The 17,892-nt window shown below is 39.9% G+C and overlaps 1 protein-coding gene across 1 annotated transcript in view; it reads right to left on the bottom strand.

Annotated features, from left to right (window-relative positions):
* The window catches only part of LOC130832891 (antigen WC1.1-like), a 36,505-nt gene extending 19,554 nt beyond the window's left edge, over positions 1 to 16,951 (bottom strand). The window contains exons 1-2 of the mRNA XM_057701921.1: positions 16,813 to 16,951; positions 8,342 to 8,656 (exon numbers count right to left, since the gene is read on the bottom strand). Coding sequence (XP_057557904.1) covers positions 8,342 to 8,656; positions 16,813 to 16,879 — 382 coding nt within the window. The 5' untranslated portion in view covers positions 16,880 to 16,951. The remainder of the gene's footprint in view (positions 1 to 8,341; positions 8,657 to 16,812) is intronic.
* Between the last annotated feature and the right edge of the window lie 941 nt (positions 16,952 to 17,892).

The raw sequence follows: 17,892 nt of genomic DNA, 5'->3' as shown, positions 1-17,892 counted from the left end.
TTCTGAGTACAGGTCTTTTGTCTCCATAGTTAGTTTTATTTCTGGATATTTTATTCTTTTGATGCAGTGGTAAATGGGATTGTTTCCTTAATTTCTATTTCTGATCTTTCATTGCTAGTGTATATAAATGCAAGAGATTTCTGTGTGTTAATTTTGTATCCTGCAACTTTTCTAAATTCATTGATTAGCTTTAGTAGTTTTCTGGTGGCATCATTAGGATTTTCTATGTATAGTATCATGTCATCGCAAACAGGGACAGTTTTATTTCTGTTCCAATTTGGATTCCATTTATTTCTTTTTCTTCTCTGATTGCCATGACTAGGACTTCCAAAACTATGTTGAATAAAAGTGATGAGACTGGACATCCTTGTCTTGTTCCTGATCTTAGAGGAAGTGCTTTCAGTTTTTCACTGTTGAGAATGATGTTTGTTGTGGGTTTGTCATATATGGCCTTTGTTATGTTGAGGTAAGTTCCTTCTGTGCCCACTTTCTGGAGAGTTTTTATCATAAATGGGTATTGGATTTTGTTGAAAGCTTTTTCTGCATCTATTGAGATGACCATATGGTTTTTATTCTTCAATTTGTTAATGTGGTGTATCACACTGATTGATTTGTATATACTGAAGAATCCTTGCATCCCTGAGATAAATTCAACTTAATCATGATGCACGATCTTTTTAATGTGTTGTTGGATTCAGTTTGCTAGTATTTTGTTGAGGATTTTTGCTTCTATGTTCATCAGTGATATTGGCCTATAATATTCTTTTTTTGTGATATCTCTGCCTGGTTTTGGTGTCAGGGTGATGGTGGCCTCATAGAATGAGCTTGAGAGAATTCCTTCCTCTGCAATTTTTTGGAAAAGTTTCAGAAGGATAGGTGTTAACCATTTCTAAATGTTTGATAGAATTCACCTGTGAAGCCATCTGGTCCTGCACTTCTTTTTGTTGCAAGTTTTTAAATCACAGTTTCAATTTCATTACTTGTGATTGGTCTGTTCATATTTCTTATTTCTTCCTGATTCAGCCTTGGGAAGTTGTATATTTCTAAGAATTTGTCCATTTCTTCTAGGTTGTCCATTTTATTGACATATGGTTGCTTGTAATAATCTCTTATGACCCTTGGTGTTTCTGTGATGTCCACTGTAACTTCTCCTTTTTCATTTCTAATTTTATTGATTTGAATCCTCTCCCTTTTTTATTTGATGAATGTAGCTAAAGATTTATCAATTTTGTTTATCATCTCAAAGAAGCAACTTTTCCTTCATTGACATTTGCTACTGTTTTCTTTGTCTCTATTTCATTTATTTGTACTCTGATCTTTATTATTTCTTTCCTTCTACTAACTTTGGGTTTTGTTTGTTCTTCTTTCTCTAGTTACTATATGTGTAAGGTTAAGTTGTTTATTTGAGATTTTTCTTGTTTCCTGAGGTAAGATTGTATTGATATAAACTTTCCTCTTAGAACTGCTTTTGCTGCATCCCATAGGTTTTGGATCATAATATTTTTGTGATCATTTTTCTCTAGGTATTTTTTTATTTCTTCTGATTTCTTCAGTGATCCACTGGTTGTTTAGTAACATATTGTTTAGTCTCCATGTGTTGTTTAAAGTTTTTTTTCTTGTAATTGATTTCTAATCTCATAGCATTTGGTTGGAAAATATGCCTGATATGATATCAACTTTTTTTAATTTACTGAGGCTTGACTTGTGACCCAAGATGTGATTTATCCTGGAGAATGTTCCATGCGCACTTGAGAAGAAAGTGTATTCTGTTGCTTTTGGATAGAATGTCCTATAAATGTCAATTAAGTTCATCTGATCTAATGTGTCATTTAATGCTTGTGTTTCCTTATTTATTTTCTGTTTAGATGATCTGTCCATTGGTGTAAGTGGGTGTTAAAGTCTCCTATTATTATTGTGTTACTTCAATTTCCCCTTTTATAGCTGTTAGCATTTGCCTTACGTATTGAGGTGCTCCTATGTTGGATGCATAGATATTTACACTTGCTATGTCTTCTTGGATTGATCCCTTGATCATTATGTAGTGTCCTTCCTTGTCTCTTCTAACAGCCTTTATTTTAAAGTCTATTTAGTCTGATATGAGTATTGCTACTCCAGCTTTCTTTTGATTTCCATTTGCATGGAATATCTTTTATCATCCCCTCACTTTCAGTCTGTATGTGTCTCTAGGTCTGAAATTGGTCTCTCGTAGACAGCATATACATTGGTCTTATTTTTGTATCCATTCAGCCAGTCTGTGTCTTTTGGTTGGAGCATTTAATTCATTTACATTTACAGTGATTATCAATACATATGTTATTGCCATTTTCTTAATTGTTTGGGGTTTTTTAAAATAGGTCTTTTTTCTTCCTTTCCTCTTTTATTCTCTTCTCTTGCGGTTTGATGACCATCTTTAGTGTTGTATTTGGGTTGCTTTTTCTTTTGTGTGTATCTGTTATAGCTTTTTGGTTTGCATTTCCCATGATATTTTGACATAGCGGTCTATATATATACGAGATTTTTCTAAGTTGCTGGTCTCTTAATTTCAAATGCAATTCGCATTTTCTATATTTATATTCTCCTTTTCTCATGGTTGCTAGTTTTGCTATCATATTTGTGTGTGGATAATTTTCTATTCTTACTTTATGTTTGCCTTTACCAGTGAGCTTTCCCATCTGTGATTTTCTTGTTTCTAGTTGTGGCCTCTCCCCCCAACACACACAAACCTAGAGAAGTTCCTTTAACATTTGTTATAAGGCTGGCTTGGTGGTGGTGAATTCTTAGCTTTTACTTATCTGTAAAGCCTTCGATTTCTCCATCAAATTTGAATGAAAGCCTTGCTAGGTAAAATATTCTTGGTTGTAGATTTTCCTCTCTCATCACTTTAAATATATTGTGCCACTCTTTTCTGGCCTGCAGAGTCTGTGCTGAAAAATCAGTTGATAGCTTATGGGGATTCCCTTGTATGTTATTTGTTACTTTTCACTTGTTGCTTTTAATATTTTTTGTTTGTATTTAATTTTTCACCAGTTTGATTAATATGTATCTCAGTGTGTTTCTCCTTGGGTTTATCCTGTATGGGACTCTTTGTGCTTCCTGGACTTTGGTGACTGTTTCCTTTCCCATGTTAGGGAAGTTTTCAGCTATAATCTCTTCAAATACTTTGTCAGGTCTTTGCCTTTCCTCGTCTTCTGTGACCCCCTATAATGCAACTCTTGTTGAGTTTAGTGTTGCCCCAGAGGTCTCTGAGACTGTCCTTATTTCTTGTCATTCTTTTTTCTTTATTCTGTTCCATGGCAGTGATTTCCACCACTCTGCCTTCCAGCTTACTATTCATTCTTCTGCCTCAGTTATTCTGCTATTGATTCCTTCTAGTGTATTTTACATTTCAGTTATTGTGTTGTTCATCTCTGTTCTTTAAATCTTTTAGCTTCTTGTTAAATATTTCTTGTATCTTCTTGATCTGTGCCTTCCAAGATTTTGGCTCATCTACCCAAAACCCAAAACAATTAAGAAAACAGCATCATTTACTATCATTACTCTGAATACTTTTCCAGGTAGATTGCCTATCTCCTCTTCATTTAGTTGTTCTTGTGGGTTTTTACCTTAGTCCTTAATCTGCAACATATTTCCCTATCATTTCATTTTGTCTAACTTACTGTGTTTATGATCTCCTTTCCACAGGCTGCAGGATCATAGTTCCTCTTGCTTCTGGTGGGTGAGGTTGGTCCCGCAGCTTATGTAGGCTTCCTGGTGGGATGGACTGCTGCCTGCCTTCTGGGGAATGAAACTAGGTCTTGTCCCTTTGGTGGACAGGGCCATGTCAAGGTATGTGTTTTGAGGTGGCTGTGAGCTCAAGACAACTTTAGGCAGCCTGTCTTCTGATGGGCTGGGCTGTGTTCCTATCTTCTTGGTTGTTTGGCCTGAGGATTTCTAGCACTGGAGCCTACAGGTTGTTGGGTGGAACCAGGTCTTGACACTGAAATGGGGACCTCCAGGAGAGCTAACTTCAATCAATATTCCTTGGAGCCTCTGCTACCAGTGTCCTTGCCCCCATGGTTAGCTACAGTAGACCTTTACTTCCCCAGGAGACCCTCCAAGACCCCTAGGTAGGTCTAGCCCAGGATCCTATGGAGGTACTGCCTTGTGCTGGGTCCCAGGACATGTGAGACTTTGTGTGCCCCCTCCAGGAGTGGAGTCTCTGTTTCCCCCAGCCCTGTGGAGCTCCTGCATTCAAGTCCTGTTGGCCTTCAAAACTAAACGCTCTAGGGGTTCCTCCTCCCAATGCCAGAAAGACTGTCATGGAGGGCTATTTTTATGTGGCAATGTCCTTGTGTAGCCTGTGTGAGTGTAATATTTTTTTTGGTGTGAAGGCTGTTTTTAGTGTAGATGTCTGCCACCTCTTTCTTCAGTGTATGCTGGCCATTATCCCCTTGATAGGAGGTGTAACTGATGTTGTGTGACCAGAGCCTACACTGGATATTGAGCAGGGCCTCCCCTTTGCTCTGTGGATGTCACTGCTCTGTGCTCCTTAGTTGCTGGAGTAGGGGCACTCAGATCTGTTTCTGATCTGTTTTTCTGATCTGCAGTGTGAGGTAGGTAGGATTGGAGCACTCCCAATGGGAGAGAAGTCACTGAATATTCCTCCTCTAGAGCTGTTCACCTGTAGATGTGCTCTGGTGTGTCACCTTTCACCCATTGTATGAGCTCTCAGATTATATTGTTGTTGACACTGCTCTCTGCCCCATCTTAACCATGGGTATGCTGGCAATTGGCCCTTGTGTCTCTCAGGAGTTGTTTTCACCAGGCCACCAGCATAGATTCGCTGAAGTCAGGTTTCAGGATTGCAGTAACCATGGATCTGGATCTGCTGTGGGAGCTATGGGGGTAGCTCAGATTCTGGCCTGGCCTTACCCCCATGTGTACATGCCCACGAAGTCTACAGCTGCTAAAGCTAGACCCATCTTGGCTGTGGGAGCACTCATTGTCTGTTCAGATGTTCTGTAGGTGCTGAGTTTACAAAGCCAGTCATGGAAGTGTCAATCCACAGTTGGCACAGCTGTGAAGAGAGATTGCAGCTTTTCTTTGTTGCATGGGCCCTGGGGCTCAGCTGTTGTTTCAGCCCTTACCTCTGTGTATGGGCCACCCACAGGGGTCTGCTCCCAAGGCTGATCCAGAGCATGAATCCACCCTGGTGAGGAGGAAGCATGGAGGAGGCAGTGGCCACAGGCACAAGAGAGCCCACTGCAGCAGGAATGGGGCATGAAGGAAGAGGTTGCTGCTGCTGGGGTTGCGAGAGCTCCCACCATGATGGGGTCAGAACATGGTGGAGGAGGCAGCAGCCACTAGGGTTGCATGACCATCCACCCTAGCAGGAGTCCTTCCTAGTGCCCAGGGAGGCAAGTGCTGGTGGATAGGGACAGAGGCTGCAATGGTGGCCCCACACTTCACGCATTTCTGAACAATGGTGCTTCATTTCTATGGCGATCTGGGTTTCCTCCACAAGCATTCCTGGTTGCAGATTTCCTCACTCCCATCCATTCAGTCTATCTCCTTGCAGCCAACAGCAGACTTCTCCCTGCGTCTGCTGTCCAAAGCCCATGTTCCAGCATCCAGCCCCCACCTGCACCAGTGGACACACCTCTCAGGCTGGGGCATGCAGGGCTGTGGCCTGGACCATCTGTGTAGGTCTCACTCTGTCCTGCCTGCCACAGACCAGTTGCTTCACTCTCCTCCAATACCCCCCAAAGCTTCCTTTTTTGTCCCAACTGATCTCCCCCAGTGAGGGACTTCCCCAGATACAGGAATCTCTCCTCTCCTTCAGGTACCCTCCCAGTGTCGCAGGTCCCATCCCACTTCCTCTCCTCTTCCTTTTCCTTTCTTCTTTCTTTTATCCTACCTGGTTACACAGGGATTTTTCTTGCTTTTTTAGGTTTCTGAGGTTCTCTGCTAGTGTTCAGCTGGTGCTCTGTGAGAGTTGTTCTGCTTGTAGATGTATTCTTGATGCATTTGTGAGAAGAGATGAACTCCACATCCTCCTATTCCTCTGCTATCTTGACTCCTCTCTGTTCTTATTTTAGACCAGAGAAGACAGAGCCTGGGGAGGTCCTGTCACAAGAATGACTTGTTCAAGGTTGTAGAGTTAGAGACTGAGCCTCTTCTGTCTGTTCTGTGCTCTCATGTCCCAGGCACAACATCTGGTCTTCCTCCAGGCTTGGTGTTCAGCACATATCAAGGCTCATTCTCCTTGGTGCTTCACTTCTGCTCTTCTCTCACAGAGGTGGCCTCCATTTTCCAAATTTAGTCCATTTGCAAGCGAGACATCAATCTGAGTCATAGGAGGGATCTCAGGTTGCCAGGTCTTCAGGAAAGTACTCTTACTGCACCTGTTCCTGAGCCTGGGAGGGCCCCAATTTCCTGTATCTCACCTTCTGCTTAGGGCTCTTTGGGTCAGAGGAAATGTCCCCTCTCATTATTATAGCTTTGGGGCTTGATTTTATCCAGAAAAGCGAAACAGCAAGGGTGACCAGTTTGGTTTTCATCATCTTTCATCTAGATCACATCCTTATTTCTCTCCCTCTGACCAAGATGACCTCCTCTATCCTGCCTGTAGCTGGGATGCATCTATATCCAGACCAATTCTCAGGGCCTCTGACCATCAGCCTCACCTGCCCCTGTATCCTTCTGGTCCTCATCCATCCCTCCAGCTCCTACTATTTTGATTGGAACAGAGCACTGTGTTGCCTGAGGTATAGGATATGTCTTTATTGGATGTGGTATTAGACCACTCAAAGATACACAAAGATCAAATTATCTCCTTTGAAGATACTTGCCCTCTACTTTTGGGCTGCCCATTCAACTTTGAAAGCCATAGGTGATCACCATGACCTTTCTACCTTATTGCAGCAAATGGCAAGGAGAGAGGTCCCTAGAGGCCCCCAAATAGGCAAAAACTGAGCCTCTAATTGGAAAATGGTGAAAATGGGGAGAGAAGAGAGGCTTCAAATAAGGCATATCTGAACTCTCTGCGTAGGTCTGATATATAAGTGGGAAAAAGGTATTTGAAGGTAATATTGAGATTCCATTTTCGTGTGGTTTTATTAAAAATACAAACACCTTTTTAGAGTTTGCCATGTTCCAGGAAATTTGGTAGATGCTGGGAATGTAAATCACAATAAAATAATGTTCTTATATTTGTGGGGCTTTACTTCTAGCAGAGAAGAAAAACAAGTAGACAGTTTTAAGCCCTCTGAAAAATTCTTTGGATAACCAAAGGGAAACTGCCCCTTCAGATGGGGATATTTATTTATTTGAATCAACACCACCTAAGGCAAAATGAAAATTGTGGTCAGATATATCTTTGTCTGGTCTCTTGCTGTAGAGACGCTGTCCTACATGCTAAGGACACGTAGATGTGTCCTTAGGCACACATAGCATCCTCCACACCACACCTGGACCCTACATGTGCCTTTGTTGGCTTCCATTGCCATTCATCTCCCTCCTAGCTACTATAACTCTCTTCCACCTTCTTTAAAAATTACCTTTGTCCCCTTATGCCCATTCTTATCAGAAAATCTCCCAAATGGATTTCTCTTATATCATTGATGTCATCAGGTATAAACTTACCATAAAACGCACAAATTAATATTTTATTGCCTCTACCATTGATTTGTCAGTGCATGGCTAAGTGTTCCTCCAAAGTTTGAGTTTAGACAGATGTTTTAAAAGAAAAAATGGAGAGTCTTTTCTAGTAATAATGGAAGTAGGACCTACAACTCAGAGCATTTCATCCACAGTTCTCTGGTCCTACCTGCCAAAAAGCTATGAAGATTTACATCTAAATTTGCAAGGGAAATTTACAGTTCAGCACAAATCCATAAATTCCTCTCTGATTTGTTAAATGATATCCCTGTGCCTCCACTCTTATTAACTTAGTGCAAAATAGTGTCTTATAGCATAAATACAGAAACCAATTTGATCAAGGAAAGCACATCCTCATTCTTGTCCCTTCTTCCAATAGGCTCCCTCTGCAAAGGGAGAGTGTGCGGTCATTTGCAAATGCTTCACTCTTTGAAAAAGTGTATTATAAAAAAACTATGAAGATTGATTTTAACTGGGATAATAAATTATTTTAGTGTCAGGTAAGACCACTGGAGAAGAAAAGAATAGCAGAGATTTCCAAGAGGAAAGTAAATGAAGCCTATCATCCACAGCTACGTGGTGCACTCAGGGAGGATATCTCAGACCTCTCTAGCCCATTCATATCCTGTTGCCCCAGTGATCAGACACTAACTTCCTTGGAACTTTCCATTCTCTCATCCGGTGGGTAATGCACTGACCGTACCTGAGCAGATGACTCCTGCATCCTCGACATGCCTGCAGTTGTGCCGCCCCCAGCCCTGGGAAGGGCACCCCCACACGTGGGACTCCTGTCCTTTGCATTTCACATTGTCCAGCCAGATGGGCCCTGATCCCGCCCCGAAGTAAGCAGATTCCAAGGCGTTGAGGGCATCTCCACAGCCCAGCTGCCTGCACACCACGTGAGCATCGTCCAGGTCCCAGTCATCATCACAGATGGTGCCCCAGGAGCCCTGGTAAAGGATCTCCACTCTCCCGGCGCAGCGACCACCCCCGTCCAGCAGGCGGAGCTGTTTACTGCCTGAGGAGAGAGAAATAGGACAATGGGGCATTGACAGGGGGAATAAGAAGGGTCTTCTGGTCCTGTGGGACCCCTCACCTGAGCAGTTGGGGGGACGCTCTCCTCTGAGGCTGCAGAGCCTGCTTGTTCAGACATGGAATCGTTGCACTGGGGCCCCACCTGGGTCTGGGTTTTTATATCAGTGATAAGAGTAAGTTTGAGAAATAGGAAAAAACGGGAAAAATTAAGTTGAAAATATTCTACACTAAGTCCCCTACATACGAACCTTCAAGTTGCGAACTTTCAAAGATACGAATGTGTTTTCGCGTGAACAATCACATAAGTTAGTTCACGTGTCTGGCATACATTGTGAGGTGGGTGCATCCTCTGCAAGTGGTTGTGTTTTTGTGTACTTTACTGTACAGTACTGTATAGAGTACAGTGGTGCAGTATCTTTATTTCAAGCCCAAGATGTCCAGAAACAAGCGTAAAAGCAGCAGAGGTAGCTGGTACTGCTAAGAAGTGCCAAGAACTGGAGGCCCAAAGAAAGGACGAAAAGAGACAGAGAAAGAAGAAGTAACTGAAGAACTGAAGAGATTCACGACTCAGGAAGTGGCAAGGGGATTTTCTTTTTTTAAGGAGGCACTGTTAGTTTCTGAGGCACAAGACCCAAATATAGAATGGTCCACGAATGTGGCAGCCAGCCATTCAGAGTGCAATCCAGTGCCACCGTGTCATTTATGACGAGAAAAAACAGAGCTACTACCCAGATATCACTGGATCATTTTTTCAAGAGGGTAGATAGAATTAAATCCAGCAAGGAACCATCAACGTCAGGCGTGAGTGAAATTGCAGTTTGCCCTCCATCTCCTGTTGCTGACCATGCTTCAGCTCTACCATCTCCCACCTCCTCTCCTTCCCCCAGTCAGTAACTCTTCTTGCCTGTTCACTTGATGCCAGCCCCTGTATGCCAGCTGTTATACTATACTACTTTGCTTTTCAAGATACTGTACTGTAAGATTTAAAATGTTTATTTTTTTGTGTTTGTTTTTTATGTACTATTTGTGTGAAAAGTATTATAAGCCTATTACAGTACAGTACTATACAGCTGATTGTGTTAGTTGGGTACCTAGGCTAACTTTGTTGGAACAAATTGGACTTACGAACTTGCTCTTGGAACAGAACTTATTCATATGTAGAGGACTTACTGTACTGAGTAGTGTGAGACAAAAGGTGCAACCCAGGTCTTATCAGAGTTAAACTTCTGATTTGTAGAGTTCTGCATAGCATCTGAGAAAGACATACAGGAAATGTTAGTCTCTCTACCCTGAGCAGTTAAATGAGTTCAGAGTCACAGGAATGGGCTGGTAGCTGGGTGGATTTCTTATTAACCAAACACACTTTGGTGCCATTGACCTGAGAGTTAAATAGATTAGATTAAAGGGAGTGGAGTCAGGAACTGGCTTCATCAGAAACCTTGAGTAGAAGCCATGAATCCCCTACAATTTAAAATTGTTCTTCTTGGTATAGTCATTCAGAACTGAAAAGCAAATGGGTGGAGAGACGCCATGGTTTACCAAAGCATATTTTGTTTATAATCCCAGGCTTCAAACTCCAGATCTGGATACTTAGTTTCAAAACATGTAATCTCTTTGAGTAGACTGGGTAATCTTGCAAGAAAAATGATGTCAGATGGTATTGATTGACATTGGCCAAGTTCCACTGGCAATCATAGAATCGTAGAATTTATTTGCTTTTTCTCACAAATAAATATAATCTCTCCTTGGACTTTGTGTCCAGGAATAGCTGTTATCCGAAATTTGGGGTTATTTGTTTTCTAGGGGGAAGTAGCATTTATATCTAACTCTACCACAGAGCAGAAATAGGTTATATTCCTGCTCTGAAAGCACTTGAACAAACAATTTTGACAGACTCACTGTATTATTCTCTCCTTTTATGCATAAACAGTGATGTAAAGAAAGGTTAAATAATGTCTAGCAATGTTGCACTTTAAATGGTGAATAGAGAATAAAACCCAAAATTTTTTACTTCCTTGAAGAATAGAGGAGTTCACAACAAGCCAATGGTCCTGCTAGAGATAACTAAAAAAGCAGGAAAATGTAAAAGTAAAAGAAATAAAAAATTTTAAAAGTAAAGGTATTAGACATTGTGGACACAACATGGACTAAATATGCTAAAATTCTAAAGCGTGGAGATCATGTAATATGTTTCGATGTTAGCCAAGGATATACAGCTTCTTTTTCTCTGTGGGAATTTCCCAATTTGGTGCAGGGTTAATGGCTCAGGCAAGCAGAGGACCCCTGCTGGGACAGAGAAGCCAGCATAATTTGGGGGTTACCTGGTGCTGGTGTGATAGCATTGGAGACTTGAGGGTCTCTCTCACAGAGCAGGTTTTGTCCTCAAACATTTGCCTAGTATACAAGCTGTGAAGGGCAGGAGGCCAAAGAACTATGTCAAAAATCTTGGAAAGCAGAGTGGCTATTCCCTCATTCTCTTGGGTGGTGAGCCACCAAAACATCCAATTGATTTCATCCAATTGAAACCTCTAAAAGCCCATGCCATAGGAAGAGAGAAAAATCAGGGGCAGACTGAGTGCTACCAAAACTGTAAACCAGACTTGTTACAGCTCAGTTCTAGGTTGTATTTAGATATTTGGGTGATATGCACTCTTTCCCCTATCTGCCTAGCAGAACAAAAGGTAAATCCTTTCAGGTGTTAGAAAATGTATCTGGAGTATCCTTTTTTCATATATAATTTATAGCATTCAATAAAAAATTACATGGCACTTGAAGAGCTTGGATGACATGACAAATGAACAAAGTGAAAATAAGAAGATAAAAGAAGGCGGAAACACACATTATAGAGATGCTGGAGTTGGCAGATAAGGATTTTAACTATGATCACTGTATTTAGGAAAAAAGAGAAAGGTGAGAATAGAAAAGATGAAAAGGGAAAAGAAAAAATTTAGCAAACAATCATAAGTAGACAAAAAAAATCAAAGAAACAGTTGCCAACCTAAAATAAAATATCTGGAAGTAATAAGTGAATGAATAAGTTAAAAAGAATTTCAGATAGAACTCAGCAATTAGTGACTTAGAGGAGTCCTAGAGATGAGAGGAGAGAAGAGAAGAAAGAGAAAGAGGATGGGGGGGAGGAGAAGGGGGGAGAGGGAGGGGGAGGAGGAGGGAGAGAAGAGATATAGAGACAGAGTGACAGAACTGTAGAAGTCATATTTGAAGACAATGATTGAGAATTAAAAAAATATATAAATGGAAGGGTATGAAAACCCCCACGCCTAGTAAAGCTGCTGAAAATCAGAGGAAAAAAAGAAAAATTTGGAAAAATAACAGATTTGTTTAATACAAAAGAACACAAAGAAGGAGAGAAAAAGGAACATAAAGCAGGTGGGTCAATTAAAAGCAAATGGTAGATACTAACCCAACAATATCAGTAATTGTATTTACAGTAAATGGATTGGATACTTCAAATTAAAGGCAATCTAGATTTAAAAAAACCAAATTCACATACATACCTTACGATAGCAAAGAAAGGTTGAAAGTAAAATGATGGAAAGAATGCATATACTATATGAATACTAACTGTAAGAAAACTGGAGTAGCTATATTAATATTGCAGAAAGATATTAAGGCAAGATACACTAATTGAATTAAAGAAGGAATTTTCATGATTATAATGGGATAAACCCTTAATGAAGATATTATAGATAAAAAAAAAGCACCAAAAAAAAAAGATATTATAGATATCAAAATCCAAGAAAGATGTCAGAACATAGCTTTGAAATATGTTCAAAACTTGATAGAATGAAAGGAAGAAATAGAAAAAATCACAATCAAAATGGGGAACTTTAACATATCTTTTTCAATAGCATACAGACCAAGCATACAAAAAAGAAGGAAGAATACAGTAGCTGTAAAACAATGCAATCAACACATTTAGCTAAGTAACATATATAGAGCAATGCATCTGACTATGAAAGAGTTCACATTATTGTAAATGCACTAAGAACATTTATCAAAAATGACCACATGATAGGACAAAAACTTTCAGATAATTAATTGAATTCATACAGAGTATTTACTCTGACCACAGTGAAGTTAAATTAATAATTAACAGGAAAATAGAGTTAGCAATCCCTATTTGGGGAAATTAAGCAACATCCTTCCAAAAAAATACCTGGGTCTGGGAGTAAACTTAAAAATTAGAAAATATTGTGAAATAATGATAGTAAAGATTTGATGTGACTAAATTCTTCTAATGAAACTAAAGTAGTGCCTAAAGGAAATTTATACCTTAGATTTAGAAAAGAGGAAAGAGTAAAAATGAAAAAAATGTAAGCTTCCATTTAAGAAACTAGGAGATGAGAAAATAAAACCTAAAAGATGTAGGACGTTGGGGTTAGTAAAGGAAAGAATAAAAAGTAATAAAAAAACAGGTAGGCATAAGATAGAGAAAATAGAGGAAAATCTTTCAAATGTGGCTCATTGAAAATTGATAAACACCGAGCAATGCTAATCAAGAGCAGAGAGAAAATGAAGTTAACAATACCAGGAATGAAAAGAGACCACTATAAATCAAACAGAGTTTTGGTCATAGTTTTTGGCGGTTTTTTGTCTGTCTGTTTGTTTGTTTGTTTGTTTTGGCCATGCTTCATGGCTTGCAGGATCTTAGTTCCCAGATCAGGGATGGAACCCAGGCCCATGGCAGCTAAAGCTCTGAGACTTAACCCCGGGACCATTAATACAATTTGGGACCATTAATACAATTTACACATTTAATGTGGATAGACACACAGAAGAGTTTCAATCTTTCCACAAACTTGCCAACACTTATCTTAAAAAAAAGAAACAAAAAAACATAGCCATTCTGACAGGTGTGAGATAATATCTCCTTGTGGTTTTGATTTACATTTCCCTGATGATTAACGATGTCAAGCATTTGTTCATATACATTTTGGCCATTTGTATGTCTTTGTTGGAAAAATGTCTATTCAAGTCCTGGGCCAATTTTTTAATTGGGTTATTAGGTTTTTGGTTTCTTTTGGGTTTTGTGGGTCTTTTTGTTTTGTTTTGTTTGTTTTGCTCTTGAGTTGTAGGAGTTCCTTATATATTTTGGAAATTAACCCCTTACATGATTTGCTGTGGGTTGCCTTTTTACTCTGTTGATGTTTCCTTTGCTGTGCAGAAGCTTCTTAGTTTGATATATTCCCATTTGTCTATTTTTGCTTTATTGCATGTTCTTTTGGTATCATATACATGAGATCATGAAACAATGTATTTTTATTTTGTGATGCAACTAAAGTATCACATATCTAAAATGTAATTCCTATCTGGTGATGATTTTATACCATAACACACAGTAAAATAAATTCAGATACAATAAGATTTTAAATATTCTTTAGTGAAACTGTAAAATTATTTGCAGAAAATAAAACTTGATTAAATGTTATTTTGAGATGAAGAATGGCATTGAAAATATTGCATTAAAGGTAGAAATAAAAAAAGTAAAACATTATAGATTTGATCACATAACCCCCCATACACATATACAACCCTAAAAACATAGGCAAAAAATGGGGGCAATGCTTACAAAAATGTGTAAGAAAAACAGTAAGAGATGTTCCTTTATAGAGTTCCTATAAATAAATAAGAAAATTAAAAACATTCTAGAGAAAATATAAAAATGGTTATGAAAAATATCTTGAGTGCAATGTAATAAAGAAGATAATATTTTTGTATATGGGGTCTATGTGGGTAAAAAACATGATATCATGCATTTATGGCAAGGTTATGAAGAAAATAATACTTTTAAAATTCAGTTAATGTTGCTGAGAATAAAAGCTATTGAAAACTTCTGATGGACAATTAGGCAATAGAGAGAGAAGCCTTTAGAATGGTTATCTTGAGAAAATAATAATGGCTTTTCTATTAGGTTAATGTACATGTTCATAAGTACTTTGAGCACTGTAATTGAAAATATTAATATATAACAAATAGGATTAGATAACTAAATTATGATTCAATAATATAGTATGGCTGAAATACTGGCAACCATACAAATGACATAGGAGATATTTTAACAGGACAAAAAGAAATTTTAAATATATTGTTAATTTTGAAAGTGGATATAAAATGGAGTACAGGATCTTTATGACCCAATTGTGTGTGTGTGTGTGTGTGTGTGTGTGTGTGTGTGTGTGTGTGTGTGTGTAGAGACTGAGATTTAAGCCAGAAATTGTGTTCAGAAAGAATCTAAAGGGAGCTGGCAGATCCTGACTTGTACCGTAGAGACTGTAACATGTGCCAGGCTCTTAACGCTCTTTGGAACCATGATACCAGGGTTGAAACTGAAGAGTAGGTGGAGGCAAACTCATGTAAATTGAGGGCCTTTAGTATGTGAATATGTGCTTTAATAATATGATCCTAGAGAAAGTTATCTCTGAGGAACCATTTGAGTGAGGTGTGCTCTCTTCCTAGCCTAATGAGAAATTCATTTACTGCTCTCGTAGCTGGAGAGGCCAAAATGGAATGAGAGGGCCAATTTTGTATTTCATTCTGAGAGTCCACCTCTATCCCTGAGAGATGCAAAGTCTGAAAAATGACAACCATCCTTACAACATGGCCCAAACCCAAGGAACTGGAAGTTTAAAGAAATATAACAAGGAAATGAGGAGCAGAACTTCTTGCTCCTTTTGGGAGGAGTAGAAAATCCCAAAGAAGAGACACAGAGACTTCTGACTGGAGAAGCTTGAAATAAGGCAGGAACACAGGATAAGGAAGAGATGGAGAGGTGAGGAGTTTTGTTAAAGCATCCAGGACCAAGGCCCACACCTAGAGGAGCTGGTTTTCCAGACAAGTGACTAGATCGTTCTAATTTCAGGAGCTCAAAGCTGATATCTTGGACTCCCCTTAGTTAGGGTCTAAGTGGAAACCAAGTTTCATACGGAGTCTGAGGGAATTAGAAGGTAGAAAATTCACCATAAGGACATTCAGAAGCACAAGGTTCTTCCTAAATAGTTGATCCTTTAAGACATCACAGAACAAGCTTGAATTCTCCACTGAGGCAGGGGAAAATCGATGGAGAGAGGCACATCCTGACATCTGTAAGACTAAACCCCTCTTCTGCCTTCAATCCTAATATCAGTCCATCTATGGCACCTACATTTGGCATTAGTTTTTTCTGTTGCACAGTGGGGTTGGGGGATCATTGATCCAAGAGGTAGCAAGGGAAACCACTACAGGCAGGAAGATAGCAGTTCTGCCAAGAACCGTATGCTGGAGAAAGGCTACAGAGAAGCAGAGAAACGTCTGAGCTGTGGGTTTGTGGGGAAGAAAAAGAAACTCAAAGTCGGGCTTAGCCTGCAGGTGCAGGGTTATCTGGGGTTGTAATTGTAGTTTCTATTGGGAGGGCTTTCCCCCTAGAAAGGAAGGTTTCCACGTCTGCCCCCATCATATATACATACACACATATCAACACCATTGCCACTGCCACCACCAAATCCAGCAGTCTGGCTTAGGGAGTGTGAGTCCTGTGCACTCCTATCTAAAAAACTGACTTCCACTGGGCAGACTTATTTCTGTTCACACATTAAGCCTTTACATACTCTTCAAACTCACCTTCACCCATTCACCTCTCTCTCACATGCACAGACACACACACATGCACACACACGTGTAAGCATATGTTCAAAGCATACACACACATGTGCACATGCACACACACATGTCCATAGGCTAAAAGACCAGAAATACTGAACAGGTGGCGGGGAGATGTAATATAAAGTACAGGAAGGACAGATCAGAGACCCAGCCTAAGGCAGTCCCTCAGCCATAATCCATTACAGGAAAACTGGGAAGTGATCATTTTATAAGCTATCAGGTGTTGTTGTGGAGGGCTTAAACACAGATTCAGGGCAATCTGAGAATAAAATGTATACCTCTGCAATATCTTACTGCTTAACTTGGAATACAGAGCCCCACGGGAGAAAAAAAAATCAACATTCACTGCCTCTAAGGATCACTTTTGGTGAAAACCAAACGGTCAATAAATAAAAAGATGTTGTCTTTACAACAGCAGGGATCATTCCCCCAGAATCTAATGGCTATTCCAGTATCTCCTCTGATTTTAAGAACACTTACCTTGAGCACTCGATAGAACACCGAAGAGGAGAAAAACAAGTCCTTGGAGAAAGCAGTGTCCGTTCATGGTCCTGGTGACCCTCTTGTCCTTGGATAACAGCCTCAGTTTCCTCAAACCATACAAGGAATCTTCCAGACCCTTAATGGGTGCTCTTACCGCAGGAAGGGTATTATACAGCCCCATCCCCTGACATTGCTATCTTCCGAGCCAATAGAAACCCTGTTTAACATCTTCCCTGCCATCAGATACTATATAAAAGGAAACTTTCTGAAGTTCAAACACCAATTAGATGCTGAATCTTAAATAGCTCCTTATATGAGATACAAGGTTTTCTGACGTCAGGTGTTATTCTGTTCGTAAAGCTGATACAATAAAGCTATATTAAAAAAATATATATGGCTTTCTTTTCTCCACCCCAGGGGTCCGGTTCAATGGCTGGTTCAGCTCAGCTGGTGGGATCGCCCAGATGCACTGTTTCTTGGTCAGTTCTGCCACCCCACGGGCCCTAGAAAAGATGAGTTTTGTTTAAGTGGTCCTAGGTCTGCAACATCAAGTGCCCAACATGTTGTGGCTGCAAAGAAACAAAGATGTATCTAACAGTGAGACCAAAACATCATGTGAGTACAAAAATGGGATAAGAAAGATGGAAAATTCTTAAGAAATGAAAAAAAGAGGTGAGATGAACATCAAGGGGACAAGATTATTGGCTTCATAGGGTGGGCCTTCCTCTCCTTCCATTTCTCCTTGGTGAGTGAAAGCCTCATACAGATCCAGGGCTGCAGCTGCTCCTCAACAGGACTGAAGTCTGTTTTCCTTTCCTTCCCTTACATAACGGAGAACTTTTTGCCTCCAAGATTACTGTGGCCAATACAGACACTTCACCAAGGAATAAATTATCATTCCCTGGGACATGCTGGGACTTCAGATTACAAATTAATTACAAGATTAATCCCCATTTTAGAATGTGGCAAACTGCATTTGATAATCCAAGCTTCAGTGGTTACAAAGTGTGGTCCCTCCTGCCCCTGGGTCCTCTGTTTCAACATTATTGTCCCTATGCATCCCCTTCTTCCATTCAT

Source organism: Hippopotamus amphibius, chromosome 12 (assembly GCF_030028045.1).
Source record: "Hippopotamus amphibius kiboko isolate mHipAmp2 chromosome 12, mHipAmp2.hap2, whole genome shotgun sequence".
Classification (NCBI taxonomy): Eukaryota; Metazoa; Chordata; class Mammalia; order Artiodactyla; family Hippopotamidae; genus Hippopotamus; species Hippopotamus amphibius.
Note: the sequence above shows the minus strand (reverse complement) of the source record. Positions and strands in the feature narration are given on the sequence as shown.